General features: G+C 37.4%; 2 protein-coding genes across 2 annotated transcripts in view; one reads left to right on the top strand and one right to left on the bottom strand.

Annotated features, from left to right (window-relative positions):
* IGFBP7 (insulin like growth factor binding protein 7) overlaps window positions 1-12335 on the top strand; it is a 79134-nt gene extending 66799 nt beyond the window's left edge. The window contains exons 3-5 of the mRNA XM_040238285.1: window positions 9797-9913; window positions 10569-10695; window positions 12070-12335. Coding sequence (XP_040094219.1) covers window positions 9797-9913; window positions 10569-10695; window positions 12070-12089 — 264 coding nt within the window. The 3' untranslated portion in view covers window positions 12090-12335. The remainder of the gene's footprint in view (window positions 1-9796; window positions 9914-10568; window positions 10696-12069) is intronic.
* The window catches only part of POLR2B (RNA polymerase II subunit B), a 48327-nt gene continuing 38940 nt past the window's right edge, over window positions 12251-21637 (bottom strand). The window contains exons 17-25 of the mRNA XM_040238283.1: window positions 20967-21063; window positions 19736-19830; window positions 18486-18736; window positions 18316-18405; window positions 17739-17846; window positions 16591-16704; window positions 16022-16182; window positions 13014-13209; window positions 12251-12503 (exon numbers count right to left, since the gene is read on the bottom strand). Of these exons, the coding sequence (XP_040094217.1) occupies window positions 12414-12503; window positions 13014-13209; window positions 16022-16182; window positions 16591-16704; window positions 17739-17846; window positions 18316-18405; window positions 18486-18736; window positions 19736-19830; window positions 20967-21063 (1202 nt within the window). The 3' untranslated portion in view covers window positions 12251-12413. The remainder of the gene's footprint in view (window positions 12504-13013; window positions 13210-16021; window positions 16183-16590; window positions 16705-17738; window positions 17847-18315; window positions 18406-18485; window positions 18737-19735; window positions 19831-20966; window positions 21064-21637) is intronic.

The following is a 21637-nucleotide window of genomic DNA, read 5'->3' as shown; positions in this document are numbered from 1 at the left end:
AGTCCTGTAGGCAGGCTAGAAAGCCATCAGATGGGTTTTTGGATTGAAACACTCTTATTATGCCCAGGAGACTTATTATCTAAAAGCTCTAAATTAACTTTTTCCAGAAAAAGGTGGTGGGGGGACAGCCCCCTGTTAATGTCAGAAAAGTAGGCGAAAAGCACAATGCAGTAAGAGGCAGACTCTGGTTTTGGGGCAGATGCATGAGAAAATTCAGCGAGGCTACCTTAAGGCCCGACTTGCCTTTGCCTGTTGGACCCCTTAACCTCATGACCTTTGCCATGGGCGGGACTCCTCATGCTGGCTCCCGACACTTGGCTCTTTGTTCTCAGTGTAGGGGATCTCATTTTCTCCTTGTGCTTCAGAAAGATTCCTCCATGCTGTAGGCGATAATTGTCACCAGCAACTCCAAAGACCTCAGAGGAAAGAGGGTATCCCCATGCTACTTTTTTTTTTTTTTTTTAATTTCCCATGCTACTTTTTAAAATTCCCAATGAAGGACTCTGACCCAGGTTGGGTCACCTGCTAACCTCTGGCTCCCCCGTGTGGCCAGAGGGGTGTGGAGCCATCATGGCGCCTTGTCATCGGAGCAGAACAAGGGTGACTCCAGAACCTGCCTGGGGTTGGGGTAGGCAGAGGTGACAGAAGCTGTACTACAGCTGCCCTTTACAGCTGAAATTTCTTTAAATGGAGGGATGAAATTTTTATCTCAGTAAACTACATTTTTAAAGGGAAGGCAGGAGCAATGAAGAGCATAAACTCAACTGATGGATATATTCCTTTTGGCCTTGTGTGAAAGCTGCTGGTGCTCCTCATTGCTTATTTGGAGGTTTCTGGTTTGTCCCAGGGGGTGAAGAGGTAAGGAACAACTTTTTCAAAGAATTCCCATAAAAAGCTCTGTGCAGCTCTCTAAGCATCACACAGTGAGAAGCCAGGGTGACCCAGGTGTCATGAAAGATCTTGACAAGACCCAACATCATGGCAGATCTTGGCGGAGAGGAGTTCAGTCCTTTGTCTACCCACCCTTGCAGCTAACATACCCACACACAGGGAGCAAATTAGCCTCAGGAATCTTTTCCTTTAAACTTTGAGATCCTCTGGGATTGATCCCTTGGATCCCTTGAGGGCTTGTCAACTGGAGGAGTTCTGGGGGAGAGTAGGAATGGATGGAGTGGGAGTGAGGAAAAAGAAACAGAAAAAAAAAATTTTTTTTTCTATAGACCTTCCTAAACAAACAAAAACCCTACTTCTAGGTTCTGCTGATTTTCTTCTATCTTCATAATGTAATTTGCACATGCATGACCTAAAGCAGTGTTGTTCAGACTATAGACCATGACCCATCAGTGAGTCCTGAATTTAATGTAGAGATCACAACCAGTATTTTCTTAAAGACTAAAAGGTAGAACAGAAAATACCTTAGGTAAAGGCACATTTAGTCAAGGTATTTCTTACTTATTTATGTTTGGTTACAGTCTTCGTTGCTGCACACAGGCTTTCTCCTGTTGCAGTGAGTCAGGGGTTACTCTTTGTTGAGATGCACAGGCTTCTTGAGGTAGCTTCTCTTGCTGGGGAGCACAGGTTCTAGGTGCACAGCCTTCAGCAGTTGCAGCATGCAGGCTCAGTACTTGTGGCACGTGGATTGCAGTTGCTCTGAGGCATATGGGATCTTCCTGGATCAGGGATCCAACCCATGTTCCCTGCACTGGCAGCTGGATTCTTATCCACTGTACCACCAGAGAAGTAAAGGTATTTCATGAAACTTTTCTTCTGTATATTCCAGATAGCAATGCAAAACATGTTTCTTACTATGGGCCATGTCAGAGCACTTTGAAAGTCACTGACCTAAAGAATTAAACAGGCCATTTGTTTTCTCCTCCACTCCCCTTGTAACCAGCCTGTTAAGAAATACAGATTTATATTTAAGATCACCTGTCAAATCTGATTTAGGCATGGAACTGCTTTTTGGACATAAATGAATCTTAGAATCTTCCCTTGTTAAACTGAGGTTCCAAGAAGGTAGCATGTCTTTCTTGCTCAAAGATTCTTGGCAGCAGCAGAACTGACAGGATGACTCCTCTCTGAGGCCCTTCTGGCTACAATGACAGTTCTATGGCAGGCCCAGCCTGGCAAGTGGCCTGTGGTGTTCTAACCAGTACTTATCGTGTACCTTAACAAGCCCCATACATATATATATATATTTTTTTTAAACAAAACTCCTGGGATTGGCATATATATTACTGTGTATAAAATGGGCTTTCCTGGTGTCTCAGACAGTGAATAATCCACCTGCAGTGCAGGAGACCCCGGTTCGATCCCTGGGTTGGGAAGATCCCCTGGAGGAGGGCATGGCAACCCACTCCAGTATTCTTTCCTGGAGAATCCCCATGGACAGAGGAGCCTGGCAGGCTACAGTCCATGGGGTCGCAAAGAGCTGGACACGGCTGAGTGACTAAGCACAGCACAGTATGTATGAAATAGATAACTATATATATAATTCCCACTGTATAGCACAGGGAATTCTACTCAGTACTCTGTGGTGACCTAAATAGGAAGGAGATATTAAAAAGAGGGAATATATGTATACATATAGCTAATTCACTTTGCTGTACAGTGAAAAATAACAACATTGTAAAGCAACTATTGTTGTTCAGTGGCTAAGTTGTGTTCGACTCTGCAAACCCATAGACTACCGCACGCCAGGCTTCCCTGTCCTCCACTATCTCCTGGAGTTTGCTCTATAGTGAGCAGCTATACTCCAATAAAAACTTTTTTATTTAAAAAAAAAAAGCCCCAGCCTACAAAGATTACAAGAGCCATATTTTGAAATGGGGAAATGGACTGAAAAGGCTGTATTTACCTTAACTCTGGTAAGTCAGAGGGACGCTTACAGGGAAGGTGAGAGACCAGAATTCTTTCCAAACATTTAGATGTTTCCAAGATTAAGAGGCTTTCTATTCTTTTCCTGCCTGAACATTTTTTCAGATTAGGGCTCATGACCTCTAAGAATATTCTTTTTTCAGTTTAAAAAAAAAAAAAGGAGTCATTAAAGGAGAAACTATCCAAAGATGTTCATAATGTCCTCCCACCTCCTTCCACTCCTGGAAATAACCAATAGGAACTTTGTATCTTTCTATACCCCTATTCACGCCCAAATGTATACAAACATATTCCCAGAGTATAGGTTGAAATGGGAATAAAGTTTGCAATTACTCTGAAATTGTTTTTTTTTTTCAAGAAATATTTCATGGGCATCCCTCCAGGCCTGCTTCTCAAGGACTACATAATATTCCAACTGTGGGTGTTCCATAATTATTAAACACAATTTCTGTGTTTCCAACTTTTCATCACCTTAAATAAATAAATATCACCTTAAATATTTGAGTATACATATCCCACATGCAACTGACTTTTTTCCCTATAGGATAGATTCCCCCAAAGATACATGATAAGGTCAAAAGATTTATTTTAGTCTTAATACACATTGTCAGAATATTTTCTTTTAAAAAAAATTTACCACCTGATTTTAATAATTATGAAAATGTTAAACCTGTTGGAGGCACTGTACCTTTTGAGAGAACTGCTTAGTACCCTCAATACAACAAACATTATTTCTTATTTGCAATGTCTTATGCATTCTGCTAGTCTCATTGGTTCCTGTCTTAAGGAATTCTGTCCAGTTTCTTTTTTTAATTGAAGTATAGTTGATTAACAATCTTGTGTTAATTTCTGCTATACAGCAAAGTGATTCAGTTATAGATATATATTCTTTTTTTTTTACATTCTTTTCCATTACGGTTTATCATAGGGTACTGAATATTATTATCTGTGCTACACAGTAGGACCTTGTTTATCCATTCATTATGCATTAATAGCTTACATCTGCTCATCCCAACTTCCCACTCCAGACCTCCACAAACCCCTTCCCCTCTTCACAACCGCAAGTCTGTTCTCTATGTCTGTCAGCCTATTTCTGTTTTGTGTTAATAGATAGGTTCATTTGTGCCATATTCCATTCAGTTCAGTCGCTCAGTCGTGTATGACTCTTTGCGACCCCATGAATCACAGCATGCCAGGCCTCCCTGTCCATCACCATCTCCCGGAGTTCAGTCAGACTCACGTCCATCAAGTCCGTGATGCCATCCAGCCATCTCATCCTCGGTCGTCCCCTTCTTCTCCTGCCCCCAATCCCTCCCAGCATCAGGGTCTATTCCAATGAATCAACTCTTTGCATGAGGTGGCCAAAGTACTGGAGTTTCAGCTTCAGCATCATTCTTTCCAAAGGAATCCCAGGGTTGATCTCCTTCAGAATGGACTGGTTGGATCTCCTTGCAGTCCAAGGGACTCTCAAGAGTCTTCTCCAACACCACAGTTCAAAAGCATCAATTCTTCGGCGCTCAGCCTTCTTCACAGTCCAACTCTCACATCCATACATGACCACAGGAAAAACCATAGCCTTGACTAGACGGACCTTAGTTGGCAAAGTAATGTCTCTGCTTTTGAATATACTATCTAGATTGGTCATAACTTTTCTTCCAAGGAGTAAGCGTCTTTTAATTTCATGGCTGCAGTCACCATCTGCAGTGATTTTGGAGCCCCAAAATATAAAGTCTGACACTGTTTCCCCATCTATTTCCCATGAAGTGATGGGACCAGATGCTATGATCTTCATTTTCTGAATGTTGAGCTTTAAGCCAACTTTTTCACTCTCCTCTTTCACTTTCATCAAAAGGCTTTTTAGCTCCTCTTCACTTTCTGCCATAAGGGTGGTGTCATCTGCATATCTGAGGTGATTGATATTTCTCCCTGCAATCTTGATTCCAGCTTATGTTTCTTCCAGTCCAGCATTTCTCATGATGTATTCTGCATAGAAGTTAAATAAGCAGGGTGACAATATACAGCCTTGATGTACTCCTTTTCCTATTTGCAACCAGTCTGTTGTTCCATGTCCACTTCTAACTGTTGCTTCCTGACCTGCATACAGATCTCTCAAGAGGCAGGTGAGGTGGTCTGGTATTCCCATCTCTTTCAGAATTTTCCACAGTTTATTGTGATCCACAAAGGCTTTGGCATAGTCAAGAAAGCAGAAATAGATGTTTTTCTGGAACTCTTGCTTTTTCCATGATCCAGCAGATGTTGGCAATTTGATCTCTGGTTCCTTTGCCTTGTCTAAAACCAGCTTGAACATCAGGGAGTTCACGGTTCACGTATTGCTGAAGCCTGGCTTGGAGAATTTTGAGCGTTACTTTACTAGCATGTGAGATGAGTGCAATTGCGCGGTAGTTTGAACATTCTTTGGCATTTCCTTTCTTTGGAATTGGAATGAAAAGTAACCTTTTCTAGTCCTGTGGCCACTGCTGAGTTTTCCAAATTTGCTGGCATATTGAGTGCAGCACTTTCACAGCATCATCTTTCAGGATTTGAAATAGCTCAACTGGAATTCCATCACCTCCACTAGCTTTGTTCATAGTGATGCTTTCTAAGGCCCACTTGACTTCACATTCCAAGATGTCCAGCTCTAGATTAGTGATTACATCATCATGATTATCTGGATCGTGAAGATCTTTTTTGTACAGTTCTTCTGTGTATACTTGCCATATTGGATTCCACATATGAATGATACCATATGGTGTTTCTCTTTCTGATTTACTTCACTTGGTATGATAATCTCTAGATCCATCCATGTTACTTCAGATGGCATTTTGTTCTTTTTATGGCTGAGTAATATTCCACTGTATACAAGTCCACATCTTCTTTATCATTCATCTGTCAATGGATATTTAGTTGTTTCCATGTCTTGGATATTGTAAATAATGCTATGAACTTGGGGTGCATGTACCTTTTTGGATTACAGTTTTGTTTGGATATATATCCAGGAGTGAGATTGCTGAATCATAAGTTAACATTCTAGTTTTCTGAGGAAACTGCATACTGTTTTCCATAGTGGCTGCACCAACTAACATTCTCACCAACAATGTAGGAGTGTTCCCTTTCCTCCACATCCTCTGCAGCATTTGTTATTTGTAGAGTTTTTAATGATGGCCACTCTGACTGGTGTGAGGGGGTACCTACCATTGTAGTTTGGATTTGCATTTCCCTAATAATTAGTAATGTTGAGTATCTTTTCATGTGCCTATTACCATTTGTATTTCTTTGGAGAAATGTTTATTTAGGTCTTACCACTTTTCGATTGAATTGGGGGTTTTGTTGTTGTTGTTAAGTTGTATGAGCGGTTTGTATGTATTTTATTTTTGTGTATGGGGAGAGGGTATATTCTAAATTCACTGATTTACGTGAGGCTATCCAACTTTCCCAATACCACTTGTTGAGGAGACTGTTTTTCACATTGTGTATTTTTGCCTCCTTTGCCAAATATTAACTAACCACAGGTGTGTGAGTTTATTTCTGTGCTATCTGTTCCATTGATCCATGTGTTTTTGTGTCAGTATCATGCTGTTTTGATTACTGTAGCTTTGTAGTGTTGTCTGAAGCCTTGGAGGGTTATGCCTCCTGCTTTGTTTTTTCTTCAAGAATGCTTTGACAATTCTGGGTCTTTTATGGTTCCATATAAATTTGAGGATTACTTGTTCCAGTTCTGTGAAAAATAGGTAATTTTTCTGTGTCATGGCTAATTTGATAGGGATTGCATTCAGTCTGTAGATTGCTTTGGGTAGTATGGCCATTTTAACATTAATTTCTCCAGTCCAAGAACATGAGCGAGTGAGTGAAAGTTGTTCAGTCATGTCCGACTCTTTTCCACCTCATGGACTATATAGCCCACTAGGCTCCTCTGTCCATGGAGTTCTCCAGGCAAGAATACTGGAGTGGGTAACCATTCCCTTCTCCAGGGGATCTTTCCATGCCCTTGAATCATCTTCAGTTTTCTTTATTGTTTTACAGTTCTCAGAATATGTCTTTCAAATCCTTGCCCAGGTTAATTACTAAGTGTTTTATTTTGGGGGATGCAAATTTGAAATTTTTTTTTTTACATTCCCTTTCAGTATTTCATTGTTAATGTCAAGAAATGTAACTGATTTCTGTATGTTATTCTTGTATCCTGCTGAATTCATTTATCAGTGCTAGTAGTTTTATGGAATTGTCAGGGTTTTCTATATACAGAATCATGCCATCTGAATATGACAATTTTACCTCTTCCACTTGGATTTTCTTTTTCTTGTCTGATTGCTGTGGTGTCAGATTACTTTCTAAATCCATTGTCGCAGTTCACCCTCCCCCTCAGCAATGTATGGGTATCATTTCCCTGCATACTCACCAGCACTGAATATTACCCCTTTTTAGTTTTTGTTAATGATGAGTAGAAGTATCATTTCATTATTGCTTTTATTTCCTTGACTACATTGAAAATATTTTCATATTTAGATTTTCTTTTTATATGAATTATCTGTTTGTAGCCTTTACTCTTTTTTTCCATGGGGTCAATTCTTATTATCATTTTGTGCTTTTTTTGCACATTCAGGATAATGACCCTTTGTCATGTATTATAGATTTTTTTCCTAGACAACCATTTTGTCTTTTGTTTACAGTAGCTGTGGAGCTGAAAATTGTGATAGTTATAGATTCTATTTCATCATAAAGTTCTGAAACTTCACCAGAAAGGCACAGCAAATATGTTCTAAGCTGCATAAAAGATCCCTGAAAGTCAGTGAATGCTTGAACATCAACCTGTAGGAACCAGATTAATGCATCATTCTGCAGTCATCGGCACTTTTTTCTTAGTTATTTCTTGTTGCAGCTAAAATACAGCTGGAGAGGGCTGAGATGACTTCCTGGGTCTCCCTCTCCTCTGGTTCTCCTCCTAGTTGAGTCTGTGGTAAGCAGTGACTTCTAGGCAGTTTTTTCTGCTGTACAAACCTCCAGTCCATGCACATATGTAGAACTTTTGTCAGCCCAGCCTGCATCTTTTTCTCAAACTAAAAATGTATTTATCAACAAGTTCCCCTTATGTAAGTAATGTGGTAAAGGAGTTTGCTGTATAAAAATTTTCCATGTAAAAATTCTTTGTACTTCTTTCTGTATGTTTTCTACATGGTATAAAACATTTACAATATGTTAATTAAATATGAGTTTGAATATAGGTATTCATTTTCCAATCAAGTACTTAAAAGTTTCTTGGTACAAAGTGAGTCATTAATTGGCAGAGAACGCTATTTACTGAGAGCTACATGAGCTGAGGAGAAACAGCTCAGTTGCCAAGATTCACTATTTGTGCAGTAGTATTTTTCTGCTTTGGTCACACACAAAATCCTTAAAGAATTCTGAATATCAAGACCAGAGACATATTACTTTAACCACTGAATCAAATTAATACTTAAAATCATTATTTAAAACCATTTTTAAGTAACTGCTTCAAAATCTGCACTAGTATAAACCATTTCTGCCAGCTACTTGGGGAAGGGAAGGGAAAAAGAGGCCTATTGAATTTATCTGCCTTTATAAAATTCATTTGAGAAAAATACTAAGATACCTAATTTTCTCTAATAGTGGCAAAATGGGGACTCTCAGGGGGAAAAAAAGCAAACAGGTGAAAACCAGCCACTCCACATCGGTAATGTCTAGGGTCTTTTTTTAAAAAGAGTAGGAGTTAGCCTAGATTCCACATGGTTTGCAGAGTGCCAATCCATCGTCATGAAGCAGAAAAAATAAAAGGGTGGTTTTGATGCTGAGACAACAGCTTAGTAACTGTGTGGTGGCAGTGGGCTCACAAGTAAGAGAAGCAACTCTGATGTAAAGTGTCAAAAAAAATTAAATAGTATGGTCTAACTCAAGATTTGCTTAATCATAAGAGGAAAGGAAAACTACCTATTTGAGAACATAAATCCATCTTTCTAATTACAAAGGTTAATAGCAATAAACATCAACCTAACTCTTAAAAGATGGCCTGGGATGGAAATAAACATTGCCTCGTGTATTCTTTGAAATATATTTTTAAACCTATCATTATCACAAGCCTTAAAATATTTATACTGTGTCTCAACAATTCTGCTTCTAGAAATTTATGCTAAATGTATATATATGGAGAGGTTATGGGCAAATTTTATTGTTTTGTGAATCTTTATATAATATTTTCCAAAGTTTATATAATGAACACATATTAATAGTTTGCCTTTTTAAATGAGGGGAGGAAAGTAGAAGTATTCACTAGTGGCCTCAAGCCAAGGAAACTGAGTTTTTTCTTCATCTTTCTGAATCTCATGACATGCACAGGGATACACACCAACTCTTGTTTTAAGAGAACAATTACAGCTTGTACTTGCCAGGCATTTTTGCTCTCAGGCCTTTTAGTAAATCATTTGATGAACAAACCCTTAGCCCTCTGAACAAAGTAATGGTATTGGCTTTGGACTTGTTATTTTCTATTGATGAGGCTGTTAGACGAAGAGCTCCAGGAGTTGGGCTCTTACACAAGGTCCCAAATATCAAACCTAAGATGGTGACAGTTTGTCAAAATGGCATATGGCAAACAAGGCCCAACGCTGACAAGCAGAATTGGCATGAGTGAATGATGGTAGCCAGTGGCAGGAAAGTATGAGTTTATATTCCCCAAGCATGCAAAAAAATACATTAATTTTAAATATACAAGCTTAGAGAAAGGAATAAAAGAGAATGTATACTCTATGTAAGTATTTAGGAGAGAGTAATATGGAAACTGCTAGGCTTAATCCAGTTAGAAATTCTGATGTATACCCTGTGCAATTCTAGAAATACTGGCCACTTCCAAGTTGATGATTCATTGCAGAGAACTCAAGACTGTTCCCCCGCCTCCCTGCTTTTTTTGCAGGTAAAAAGGGGTCACTATGGAGTTCAAAGAACAGAACTCTTGCCTGGTGACCGAGACAACCTGGCCATTCAGACCCGGGGTGGTCCAGAAAAGCATGAAGTTACTGGCTGGGTGCTGGTGAGTACCAAGAGCTGACAAATATTTCACTCTTAGAATTAAACACAGAAAACCTGGTGAAGGCGCCTAATGTGCTGCCAGGCTCAGAGTATTTGCATGCTCTTCCACATCTCTTTAGAACAGTCTTACCACAGAGTGGCTTTCTTCCAGAGGAAACATAAAAAAAAAAAAAAAAAGCTGGAATTTATTAGAATGTTTTGGAAACAACCAAATAAATGAGAACCAATTTTTGCCCCCTAGGAGTTCAAAGCAAAAGGGAACTAAATGACCCAAGCATTATTTTAATCAGTTATTAGTTTATTTTACTTGACCTTTGATAACCATGGACATGCAAGGCTAGTGTCCCTAGTTCTTAGATCACATACCCTACACCAAGGTCTCCCTCAAACAAGGATATGTGCATGCACCTATCCTGTTTTTAACCTATGCAGTGTGATCTAAAGTTGTCCATGGCTTTTTCCCATAGTAGGATCCTCCTGGCAGAGCATTTGATAGCTACATAATTACTCCTAGCACAGGGCTAGTACTATTTCTAGCAGTATCTCTGCCATGAACCCTCTTGGTCATGTTAGGAAACTTATGAAATGACTTAATTGAGGCCACTGGAAAAAGATGACCACCACAGAGAAACTGAAGATCTTTTTTTCTTTCACAGGTATCTCCTCTTAGTAAGGAAGATGCTGGAGAATATGAGTGCCATGCATCCAATTCCCAAGGACAGGCTTCAGCATCAGCAAAAATTACAGTGGTTGATGCCTTACATGAAATACCAGTGAAAAAAGGTAGGTAATAAATCTCATAAGCATTTAAAAATGACTAGTGTTTTTGTTTGGGCTTCCCTATGGCTCAGGCAGTAAAAAATCTGCCTGCAATGTGGGAGACCTGGGTTTGATCCCTGGGTTGGGAAGATCCCCTGGAGAAGGGAATGGCAACCCATTCCAGTATTCTTGCCTGGAGAACCTCAAGGACAGAGGAGCCTGGTGGGCTACAGTCCATGCGCTCACAAGAGAGTCAGATACAACTGAGCGGCTAACATTTGTTTACTTAGTGCTTCTGTTTAATAAAGCACAGAACCAAGTATAAAAGTATCAGACAGCTCTTAATGAAATTCTGTTGATGTTAGGAATCCACAAGGGAATGGCATTAAGTATGTAATCAAAATTTAGAGTGCATGGCTCCAAAAGAACATTCAGTGGTTGGTGGAATGCTATTATTATGACTTAGATGCTTTCACTCTATCTTACATGTAAGAGTCAAAACTCAAACCTGATTAGAATGGTTTATATTTCCCATAACTTTCTATCTATCTTCACTCCATTTTCCTTGATGTTGTGATTATTATATGAAATTCCCATTTAAAAGGAAATGATTTGTAGACAATTCTGATCCTTCACTTTGAGCTTTTATAAGAAAGATCCTGAAAGAGTATATTGGCAGCTATTCAATTCTGTTCTGCCTCTATCCACTTCACTGTCAAAATCTTCCTCTTAAGCACCCATCCTGGTGGTATGAGAGTCATGCTACTTTCCATTTATATAGTTCTGTTAGACTGATGTCTGAACTGGTTTTTTCTTAAGCTAAAAATAAAAACAAAATTTACTGTGAGCATTTGTAAAAACCATTCTATTGTGTGGACCACTCAGCTGTGGTATGAAAGGAAGAAATATGAAGTAAAGATGTGTTTGGTCAGATTCTTTTCAGCCAAGATGTGTAAAGCCAAATGATGGAACAAAGAGCAGTAGCTCAGAGGCATGAGTTTGAGCCTCAGCTCTGCCACTGATTATTCCACTTTCAATTCTGAATAAGAACTAGAATACTTTCAATTCTCAATAAGAACTGGAAGACAAAGGAAAGTTCCTTAGTCTCTCTCTAGCTTATCTTGCTCATCTATGAAATGTGCTTCTCCCAGTTCTATAATAAGGTCCCTCTCTTGATGGACCAGCACAACAAAATCATCTTCCACATCTAAAAATCATATACAGGTAGTTCAAATTCAAAGAGCACTCCTACTGCCCACCATATCAATTTATCCTCAAACATTCTTTATCCCCACATTTTAACATCTTCATTTATTTGGAAATACTACACTACCTCAAAATTAGAAAATAAAACCATATCCATATGTATAACTAATTTTTATCTTTTTTTTTAAACAGGTGAAGGTGCTGAGCTGTAAACCTGCAGAATATATTAGTCTGCATAGCTAAAAGTAGTCATAGGTAACTACAGCCTCCTGTTCTTGCCTAGTAACCAGTTTCTTTTCATCCAGTCCACTAACACTTTAGCTATATTCACTGATTTTACACAGTGAAATACGAAATTAAGATAACACACCAAGACTATCTACAAAAATTTATTGTCTATTTACAGAAAAAAAGCATGCATATCATTAAACAAAACAAATAAAATGTGTTTTCTCACAGCGCAGTACATTTTTGTTCAAAAAAAATTTTTTTTAAGCTGTATCACAGAAACAAGACACAAAGATTTTTTAAAAGAGCTAAACACTCATCATTCGAGGTGCAATACTCATGGACATGAGTTCCTGAAACAACAGTTTGCACGCATAAGGCATTCGAACCAAAGAGATCTGGGGAAGGAGAAAAAAGAGGTAATTAGCAAAGCTGTATTGAAGCAACCCCACTTCCCTACCCCAGGAAAAGCCACAGACTTGGTACTAGAGGCGATGAACAGATGAGTGGGCTGCTAGCACTCATCCTATCACCTTGGCCTACGGTGGCTCCTTCTCCTAACAGGCTTTGGTATTTTACCCTTTCTGTCAGACTTGATTTATATTCACCCTTCTCAATGAAAAGGTTTAAAAAAAAAAAAAACACTCATTGTTTAAAATTGCTTGTATAAGACCTTATTATTTCCAAAAGATGAACAGCTTAGAGAAATTACCATGCTAAAACTTAAATTAGTTTTTAGAAAAACAGAATTGATATCTTTTTCTTCATTTAAAACCAGGAATCTTATAGAAAAATGCTACCAAAACTGTGAAAACACCAATCTGTTCACCACTAAACCTGCCTGGATGATGAAGCAAATATGGTTACATCCTGAATAGATAATAACTGCCAGGAATGTCTGTACATACCTGGGTTTTATTTCGGCAGCCCCTGCATTCATATGTATGGGTCCTGGTGTTCGCAATTGCCATTATTCCACAAAGATTGCAAACGTGAACCTGATACGGATCTGACGCCTCAAACAACCTCTCCCTTAGAAACTGGGCTGCTCCATGCGCGATCTGACAGTCTCGTTCCATCTCTCCAAAACGCAAGCCACCATCACTATTACAGGAAGAAACAACAGGCTATTTTATACTGATTTTCTATTATCAATACCACTTTGACTAATGGCAAGTATAAAAAGTAACATTAGTAAAGAATGAGAACTAGACTCCAATTTTTCTACTCTTGTATTCTGTCAACATGGTTAGGAGGCTAAGAAGGCTACCAACTATTTGATGTGCACTCGAAGGTCCCCAAATAGAGTAAACACATTAGTTTCTTAAGTATAGTAAATATACTTTTTCAAATAAAACACAATGACGTACAAAATAAAATCTTGTAACATTATCATTTAACTTATTCAAATTCATCTGTATGCTAAAAATTTAATAATAAAAGTTAATCTAAATAAAGTAGCTTCTCCATGAATGAGACTCCCAAGCGATCAAACCTGAAACAATAAATGCACACTGGCACAACTAATGGAAAGAAGAGGTGAAATCAGTCACAGGTTTCCCCAGCTTAGTAAGTGAAATGAAATGCATTGTTCTGATGGCCAGGCAAGTAGATGGTGATGGCTTCCTTAATATTCTTCTATATAAAAGATAAAGAATGGTTTCATGGGAATATATATACACACACACACATATATATATATTAATAAAATACAGATGATTAAAGAGCTTCTAATGATATTACCAAAAACAAAACACTTGGTCAGCTTTAGAGGATTCTAAGTAACAGACTCATCATTTTGAAAACTGGTAAATAAAAGGAAAGAACTGAGCATTTATCATGTCTTTTACTATATGAAAACTATGTCACCAGGTAACCAGATGATGAAACAAAATTTCTCTCTATGAAAGTATTCCAGCTAATAAATGAAGGAATGATAAAATTAGAATCTCATCAGTCTGCAATCCCTATTTAATTAAAGGTTTTAGGTACTGAACATTAATAGCTACTAAAGTCACAAAAGAAAAACAACCAGATATATACAATTTTGAATACTGCCTTTTAAGTATTACTATTAAAGAACACAAACCCTTCACCTCATCAAGGCTCTAAATCCAATTAGCTATTTACAAGAAATAGGCACACACAGCCCAGGAATGCAATCAACAAAAATCCAGACTGTGAGAGGGAATTCCCTGGCAGTCCAGTGTTTAGGACTTGGCGCTTTCATTGCTGGCGCCCAGGTTCAACCTCTGGTTGGAGAACTAAGATCCCACAATTCAAAAAATCCAATCTGTGAGAAACCCTCCATGACAAACAATCCAACAAATAAAGTGCAAGAAAAAAAAGTTAAAGGGTAACCGATAGATTAAGAAAAAAAAAACTTGAGACATATCAATCAACTACAAACCATGGGCCTTATTTGTATCCTAACTGAAACCAACAAATGTCTTTTAAAAACTATGCAACTGTCAAGAAAATCTAAACACTAGATATTTAATAATATTAAGGAGGTACTGTGACTGCTTTTATAACTTTCCTATCTTCTAAAGCAGGAGTTCTGAGAGTGTGGTCTGTGGACTCTTAAGGGTGAAAACTGTTTTTATAATAATACTGACACATTTGCTTCTTTCACTGTGTTGACATTTGCACTGACAGTTGCAAAAATAACTGAATAAACTGCTGGCACCTGAACACATCAGGTGGGTAGAACCATACTTTACTAGCAATCATATTCAGTGTATATGAAGGGTGAGAAAACCAGTTTTATATAAAGTATGTCATTAATGAAGCAGTAAAAAAAATGATTAGTTTTATTTAACTTTGACTCCTGAGTACATAGTTTTTTTAACAGTCTGATAAAGAGTTCTCATAAGGTACTTTAGTTGTATGCTAAAGATGGTGGTCTTGAAGTAAAGTGCTTGCACAATTCTGAAGTAGTCACTTTTATCATGAAACATCTTTTATACTTGAAGAAACAGCTGACACCAATCATGTTAATTTGCCAACAATAGCACCAACTATGTTAATTCAGCCTTAAGATATTTGGCAGACATTTTTTTCACTCAAGGAAAACAATTTTAAACATTTGTTGTAAATGATTAAAAATTAGTGTTTCAATCAAAGAGGAGAATTTTAGAAAAAGAAAATCTCTATCCAACACTCTAAGCTTGATAACTTCCCAATACTTAAAAACTTTCTGATGACATGGTGGTGATATTCACAAATGTGAAATTTGTTTTTTGATATAATGAAATGTGTCAACATGTAAAAATCTACACAACTCAATGAAAATATTTTCCAAATAACCAATTATGAGACTATGAAACTACATAAGTATAAAAGATACACTCAAAGTATAAGACAGGCCAATGGATTTCAATATAAAAGATTCATTTAAGTGGCTCTAGATTCTACATCACAACTAACCTTTCAGAAAGGACAACTTGTCACTCTAGTGCAGCATCGAAAAAAAAAAATCCAGTCACCTGAAAGTTACTATAATATTCTTCCCTTTCAACCATAAATCTGTGTGAGGTCACATAGTTAATTATAAAAAATAAAATCCTGCAATGAATTAAATGCAGAAGCAAACACAAGAATCAAGAATCTAGCTATCTTCTCATGAACCAGTTCATTAAGATTTGCAAAAAGATAAACCAATGTCACTTATCACTAAATTTATCTGGAAAATACTTTTCACTTAAAATGTTATTTATGTTAACGTATAATGAATTTGTTACTGTTATTTTTTAAACCAAGTAATAAATATTTTAAACCTTTCTCGGTTTTAATTTCTAACATGATAAATATCAAAAGATACCAACTCCCACACAAAAGCCTTTTAGGATCCCGGAATCAAGAAATATTCTGAGAACCATTCTTTTATATAAGATCAATGATGCAGCTCTCTTACCGAGATCTACCCTCCATCGGCTGTCTATTAAGAATCTGAATAGGTCCCCGAGCACGAGAATGAATCTTATCATCCACCATATGCTTCAAACGCTGGTAGTAAGTGGGGCCAATAAAAATCTGTGATGTGATTTTTCGACCAGTGAATCCATTGTATAAGACCTGAAACAAGCAGATTTTTAAGTACAGACTTAAAAATTACTAAACAAGTTCAAAGAATATATGTACATATCCTATACAATTCCATTTCTATACAAATCAAAACAGACTAAATCTATGCTGTAAAAGGAGTAATTACCTTGGGGTGGGGGTATGAAGGTAGTGACTGGAAGGAGACACAAGAGAGCATCAGGCATAAAAGGATTCTGATAATTTTCTTTTCAAGATCTGGATGCCAGTCACACCTGTGTTCACTTGGTGAAAATTTATCAACCTGAACATTTATGGTTTATGTATATATTTGAAGTATGTGGTATACTTCAATGAAAGATTTATTTTTTTAAGAATGAAATAACACACGTGCAAAAAAAGAATATACATAACAAATTACCAGTGTAAAAGCAAGCATACCTCATTTCCTCTGAGATGGTAGCCATAATCAGATAGAAGATTAGAAATCTTCTGCACATTAACAGCATCATTGAATGGAGTGGCATCACCAATTTCACCCTTGTTAGCTGATACCTGTAAAAAGAAAAGTAATGTTTAAAAGGTTGCTTCCTTCTGTCTCTCTTTAGAAGTCTATGTTAATACAAACATAGTCAGCTAAAAAAAAAAAAACAACCTTTTTAAGAAAGGGAAGATTGGGGTCACCATGGTAAGGAGCATTCCAGCTCACTTCTAATCCTGGCTTCTGGATATCTTTGAATATGTCCTGTTAACACTGTCAATGACTCACCTACTTGGGTGTTGCAAGAACTGAATTAAAATTGTGCAAGAATGCAAAAAAAAAAAAGGGAAGATTTTGAACTTAAGATTACAAATTAACTTAAATATCTGTTATGGAAAGCTGTAACATCATAAGGTTCATTTTATTAGCATCTTACATAAAATAGAACAAACTACCTATTAAGTCTTCAAATAGGAAGCTCTCTGTGAGACCACATACAAAAAGAATGAGACTCTCAAATATTTCCTATGACTCAAGGAAGATGACATTTTAATCCTTAAAACCAAGCTGTTAAGCTGTTAAGCTGTAGCTGCTGCTGCTGCTGCTAAGTCGCTTCAGTTGTGTCTGACTCTCTGCAACCCCATAGACGGCAGCCCACCAGGCTCCTCTGTCCCTGGGATTCTCCAGGCAAGAATACTGGAGTGGGTTGCTATTTCCTTCTCCAATGCATAAAAGCTGTAGCTACTCTACCTTAATAAGATCCTTAAAAATAGAAAACCTCCACTGAAAGACACATGCATAGCTAATATTACAGCTATAAAATCATTAGGTTCACAATGAACTAACCACCACTTATAGAAAAGAACCAGTCAAAAGAATAACCATTTATTCAAAGACTGGAGATAGTAAATTTTACAAGAATTTTTAGTCATAACTTTGCAAATTTTTGCAAAAAGACAGACAGACATAATCAAACCAATTTAAAAGCAGGAAAGTAAGTGTCACACTGGCTTTTTCCACAATACCCTGACTCAGAATGAGAGAAATCACCTAACACTTTGGAAGAAACATCAATTTGAGACCTATACCCGTAAAGAAAATCTCTTACCTTCCCTTGAAGACATTCAATCAAGTGACCAATGGTCATACGAGAGGGGATGGCATGTGGATTTATGATGATATCGGGGGTGATACCTTCACAGGTGAAAGGCATATCCTATAAAGGAATTTTTTAAGACACTTGAAAAATGTAAATCTCTTAGCTACAGAACTAGAACTGATTCCCTTTCATCTGAACTTTGCTATGTCCTAAACTCTGTTCAACATAGTATGCATGCTAAGTTGCTTCAGTCGTGTCTGACTCTTTACAACTCTATGGACTGTAGCCTGCCAGGCTCCTCTGTCCATGGGACTCTCCAAGCAAGAATACTAAAGTGGGTTGCCATGCCCTCCTCCAGGGGATCTTCCCAACCCAGGGATCGAACCTGCAGTTCTTATGTCTCCTGCACTGGCAGGCAGGTTCTTTACCACTAGCGCCTGGAAAGCCCTCAACATAGATGATCACCTACTTGTTCAGCACTACAATTCAAAGTCAAGCCTTTACTGCCTCTGGGCTCTTAAGTTAAAGCAAATTTTAATAAAACGATCAATAAAACTGTGAGTCAGAGGTGATGAAAGATACCTACCTCCTGTCTATACTGAATACCACAAGTACCCTTTTGACCATGTCGACTAGCAAATTTGTCTCCAATCTGTGGAATTCTAACAGAGCGTACCTGAATTCACATAAAAATAAGTTAGTTAGGTCATTCTGGTTTACTTTCTATAAACAACAATATGACAAAGCTATACTTACCCTTATTTTACAAAATTTATATCCTTCTTGGTTGAGAGTTACCATAACCTGATCCACAATGCCAGTCTCACTAGTCCTGAGAAAAGTGCTACAGTCTCTCTTTGTATACCGTCTATTAGTGCCCTCCAATTCATCTTCATTTTCAGGCAAGGTGACTGTTTTGCCTATAATAACATCATCTCCTGACACACGAACTCCAGGAGCTATCAAACCATCATCATCCAGCTTGTCATAAATAGCATGTCTCATACCTGAGAAGAAAGAGAATTTTCTGAAATGGTAATACCATAAATAAAAGTATTTAAAATGTCACATACTCCCTCTCTCAAAAAGATTAAAAAGCAAATATATACATCAGTTTTAACCAGAGAGAAGTTCATAGGAATATCTAACACATGGTACAGTAACATGCCCTTATTCCAAACATTACAAACAATTCTGAACTTTAAAAAAAGGCATTGGACTGAGTACTGGAAAATCAAGATTCTCCATTTGCTAAGTGACTTTGGATAAATGTGTTGCCATCTTTTGCTCCCTATATTACATGAGAAAGAGTTATCTATGTCCTCTATACAAAATCTCCCACAGAAAACTTGAAATCTAAACTGTAACCTTAACTCCACTGAAAATCAGTTCACTACTACATAGAAGCACCCACAGGAAATGTTGAGTACAAAAACGTTTTACTTCATGCAATACTATTAGAAGCCAAAACTGTAGCAGATATTCCCCCAGGACACCCCATCCATCCTAAAAGCTGTATATAGCTTATAAATGTCTGTAAAAATAGTAACTAGAAAATAAATCTGAGTTTTTCAGAAGAAACAAAGTTGTAGACATTCTCTCATTATTTATCTGCTAAATATATACATATACTGTGGCCAGACAAACACTATGGTCACATCAGAATGTGAAGAGGGGAGGAAGTTCCCATGAAAATACATAAACTAAGGGACAGGACACGGTACAAGTGAGAATGAGCCTGGGTGTGTCCCATGCAATTATATGGCCTCTCTACTTTCCTAAATCCTTTCCTCAATGCAGGACCTAGCAGAATAGAAAGACTATAGCAAGCCCACTCCAGGTGCAAAGACTTCTGGCAAATATATCTATTTCCTTAAATATAAGCTCTAAGAATGACTAGCAAACATACTCCCACACTGCATAAAGAAGGGTGGGAAGACAAAACCCAGAAAAACTAATCAGGAGTTAACTTTGAATTCCATAATTTCACTGTCAGAATCACTTACCCTGGCAAGTTTCACGTGTAGGCTTCTCAAAAACTTCTTCTTGATCAAACCCTTTTTTTGATTCCTGTTCTTTGTATGATCGATAGAAAACAGACCTAAAAATACATGGTTCTAAAGTGAACTTTATTTTCCTTTAATAATACAACTTAGAACACACCAATAATTTTTACTTAGTTGATATCTGGTAATTTTAACCATAGCAATTAAACTATGAATCTAGAACAGGACTTAACTGTATGAGGGTCAAACTTAAGTCCTAAGAGCTATTACACAGGTCACCCATGTAACATCTGATCCTTAACACAGCTTGAACTGTGAGAACAGGAATACTAAGTCCAACCCTCGACCTAAAATAAGAATCCCTCCCATAACAACCCTCAGAGATGGTCACCCAGGATCTGCCCCAGTATTTCTACTGAGAAATTTATGATATTAAGCTATAATGTCCAACTCTGGTCTGATATCCTCTGACAACTATACAGAAAAAAATCTATCCTCTCTTCTAAATTCTCAGTTTTTTAACCAATTTTCACATGCCATGGATTTGTGATTAATGTTTGACAATCAAACTGAATAACAGAAAATAAGACTGAAAAAGAAAACATGCTATAATTTTAACAGTAGTTATTTAAGGGTTCTAAAACTCTTAGGTTTATCTTTACTTCTTCTTTAGATACTTGTATATTATCTAAATGCAAATATTTTTTTGCTTACAAAAAAAGGTGGAGGGGGGCGCTAAAGTATTAGTACCTGAAAATACTCAGATACGAGAAGCAATGTCTTTAGCTGTTCAGGACCATCAGTCAGGCCTTCCACTTTCTGGAGCAGGACACTGATTTCACTATTTTAACCCCTATACAGGCAATCATACAACAACCTATGTCTGACAGGCATCCACAAAGTTTTATGAATGGAGACAGATTACCTATCTTAACAGAAAAATTTCTCTGCTGTCAGATCAAAATTTCTTCTTGCCTGACATTCAAAACCACCAAAAAATTTGGACACACACAAGTCACACCTTTTTTTTTTTCTTTTTGGCTGTACCACGTGATACGTGGGATGTTAGTTCCCCAACCAGGGGAACCATGCCCTCTGCATTGGAGGTACAGAGTCTTAACCACTGGACCACCAGGGAAGTTCCCACACCTATTTTTTAAAAATTTTTAAAAATTAAAATATTAGTATTTCCACTATATCTGTATTTTGGAAACTGTTATAAATAGCTGACCTGAAAAAGCCTCTGTCTACAGCTGAACGATTCATGATAACAGAGTCTTCTTGATTATATCCAGTGTATGATGCAATGGCTACAATTGAGTTGATACCTGTAGTATATTCAAATAGCAAACATTAAAGCATCACATGAGAAACAAAGAAAAATCACCTCTTTCCTTCAAATCTATCCTATTTAACTATATTTACCACAGATGTTTTCACCATGGTAACTGCCAAAGTCTACTCCTCCTGGAAGAGCAATCTGTGAGAAAACTACTCTGATGGTTAAATGTTTAATATAAGCAAATCCTAATAGTAGTCACTCCCACTGTATCCGCTTTCTAGTGAGTGATTATATACATGTAACTGTATATTTATAAAGTCCCTCCCCCAACCAGGTTTTATGATTCTAACCACAACCCTGTGCCATAAACAAGGCATTATTATTATTATGTGCATTATTAGGAAGATCTAACAAAATAAAACTTATCCATGATCTCAAAGTTAATAAGCAATAGAATCAAGTCCCAGCTCTTGTCTCCTGACTTTAAGTTTGACCTGGTACTACCCTGTTCCTCTCTTCGCAGCCCTGCTCTGCTCCTAGATCCTCTCCCTATACTACAAAGAAAAGTGGTATTATCTTTTCTACCTCAAGTTTATTTAGTTGCTACTGCCAAAACTATT

This window comes from Oryx dammah, unplaced genomic scaffold (assembly GCF_014754425.2).
Source record: "Oryx dammah isolate SB20612 unplaced genomic scaffold, SCBI_Odam_1.1 HiC_scaffold_3, whole genome shotgun sequence".
NCBI classification, from domain to species: Eukaryota; Metazoa; Chordata; class Mammalia; order Artiodactyla; family Bovidae; genus Oryx; species Oryx dammah.
The sequence above is the reverse complement of the archived record's forward strand: the minus strand, read 5'-3'. Positions and strand labels throughout refer to the sequence as shown.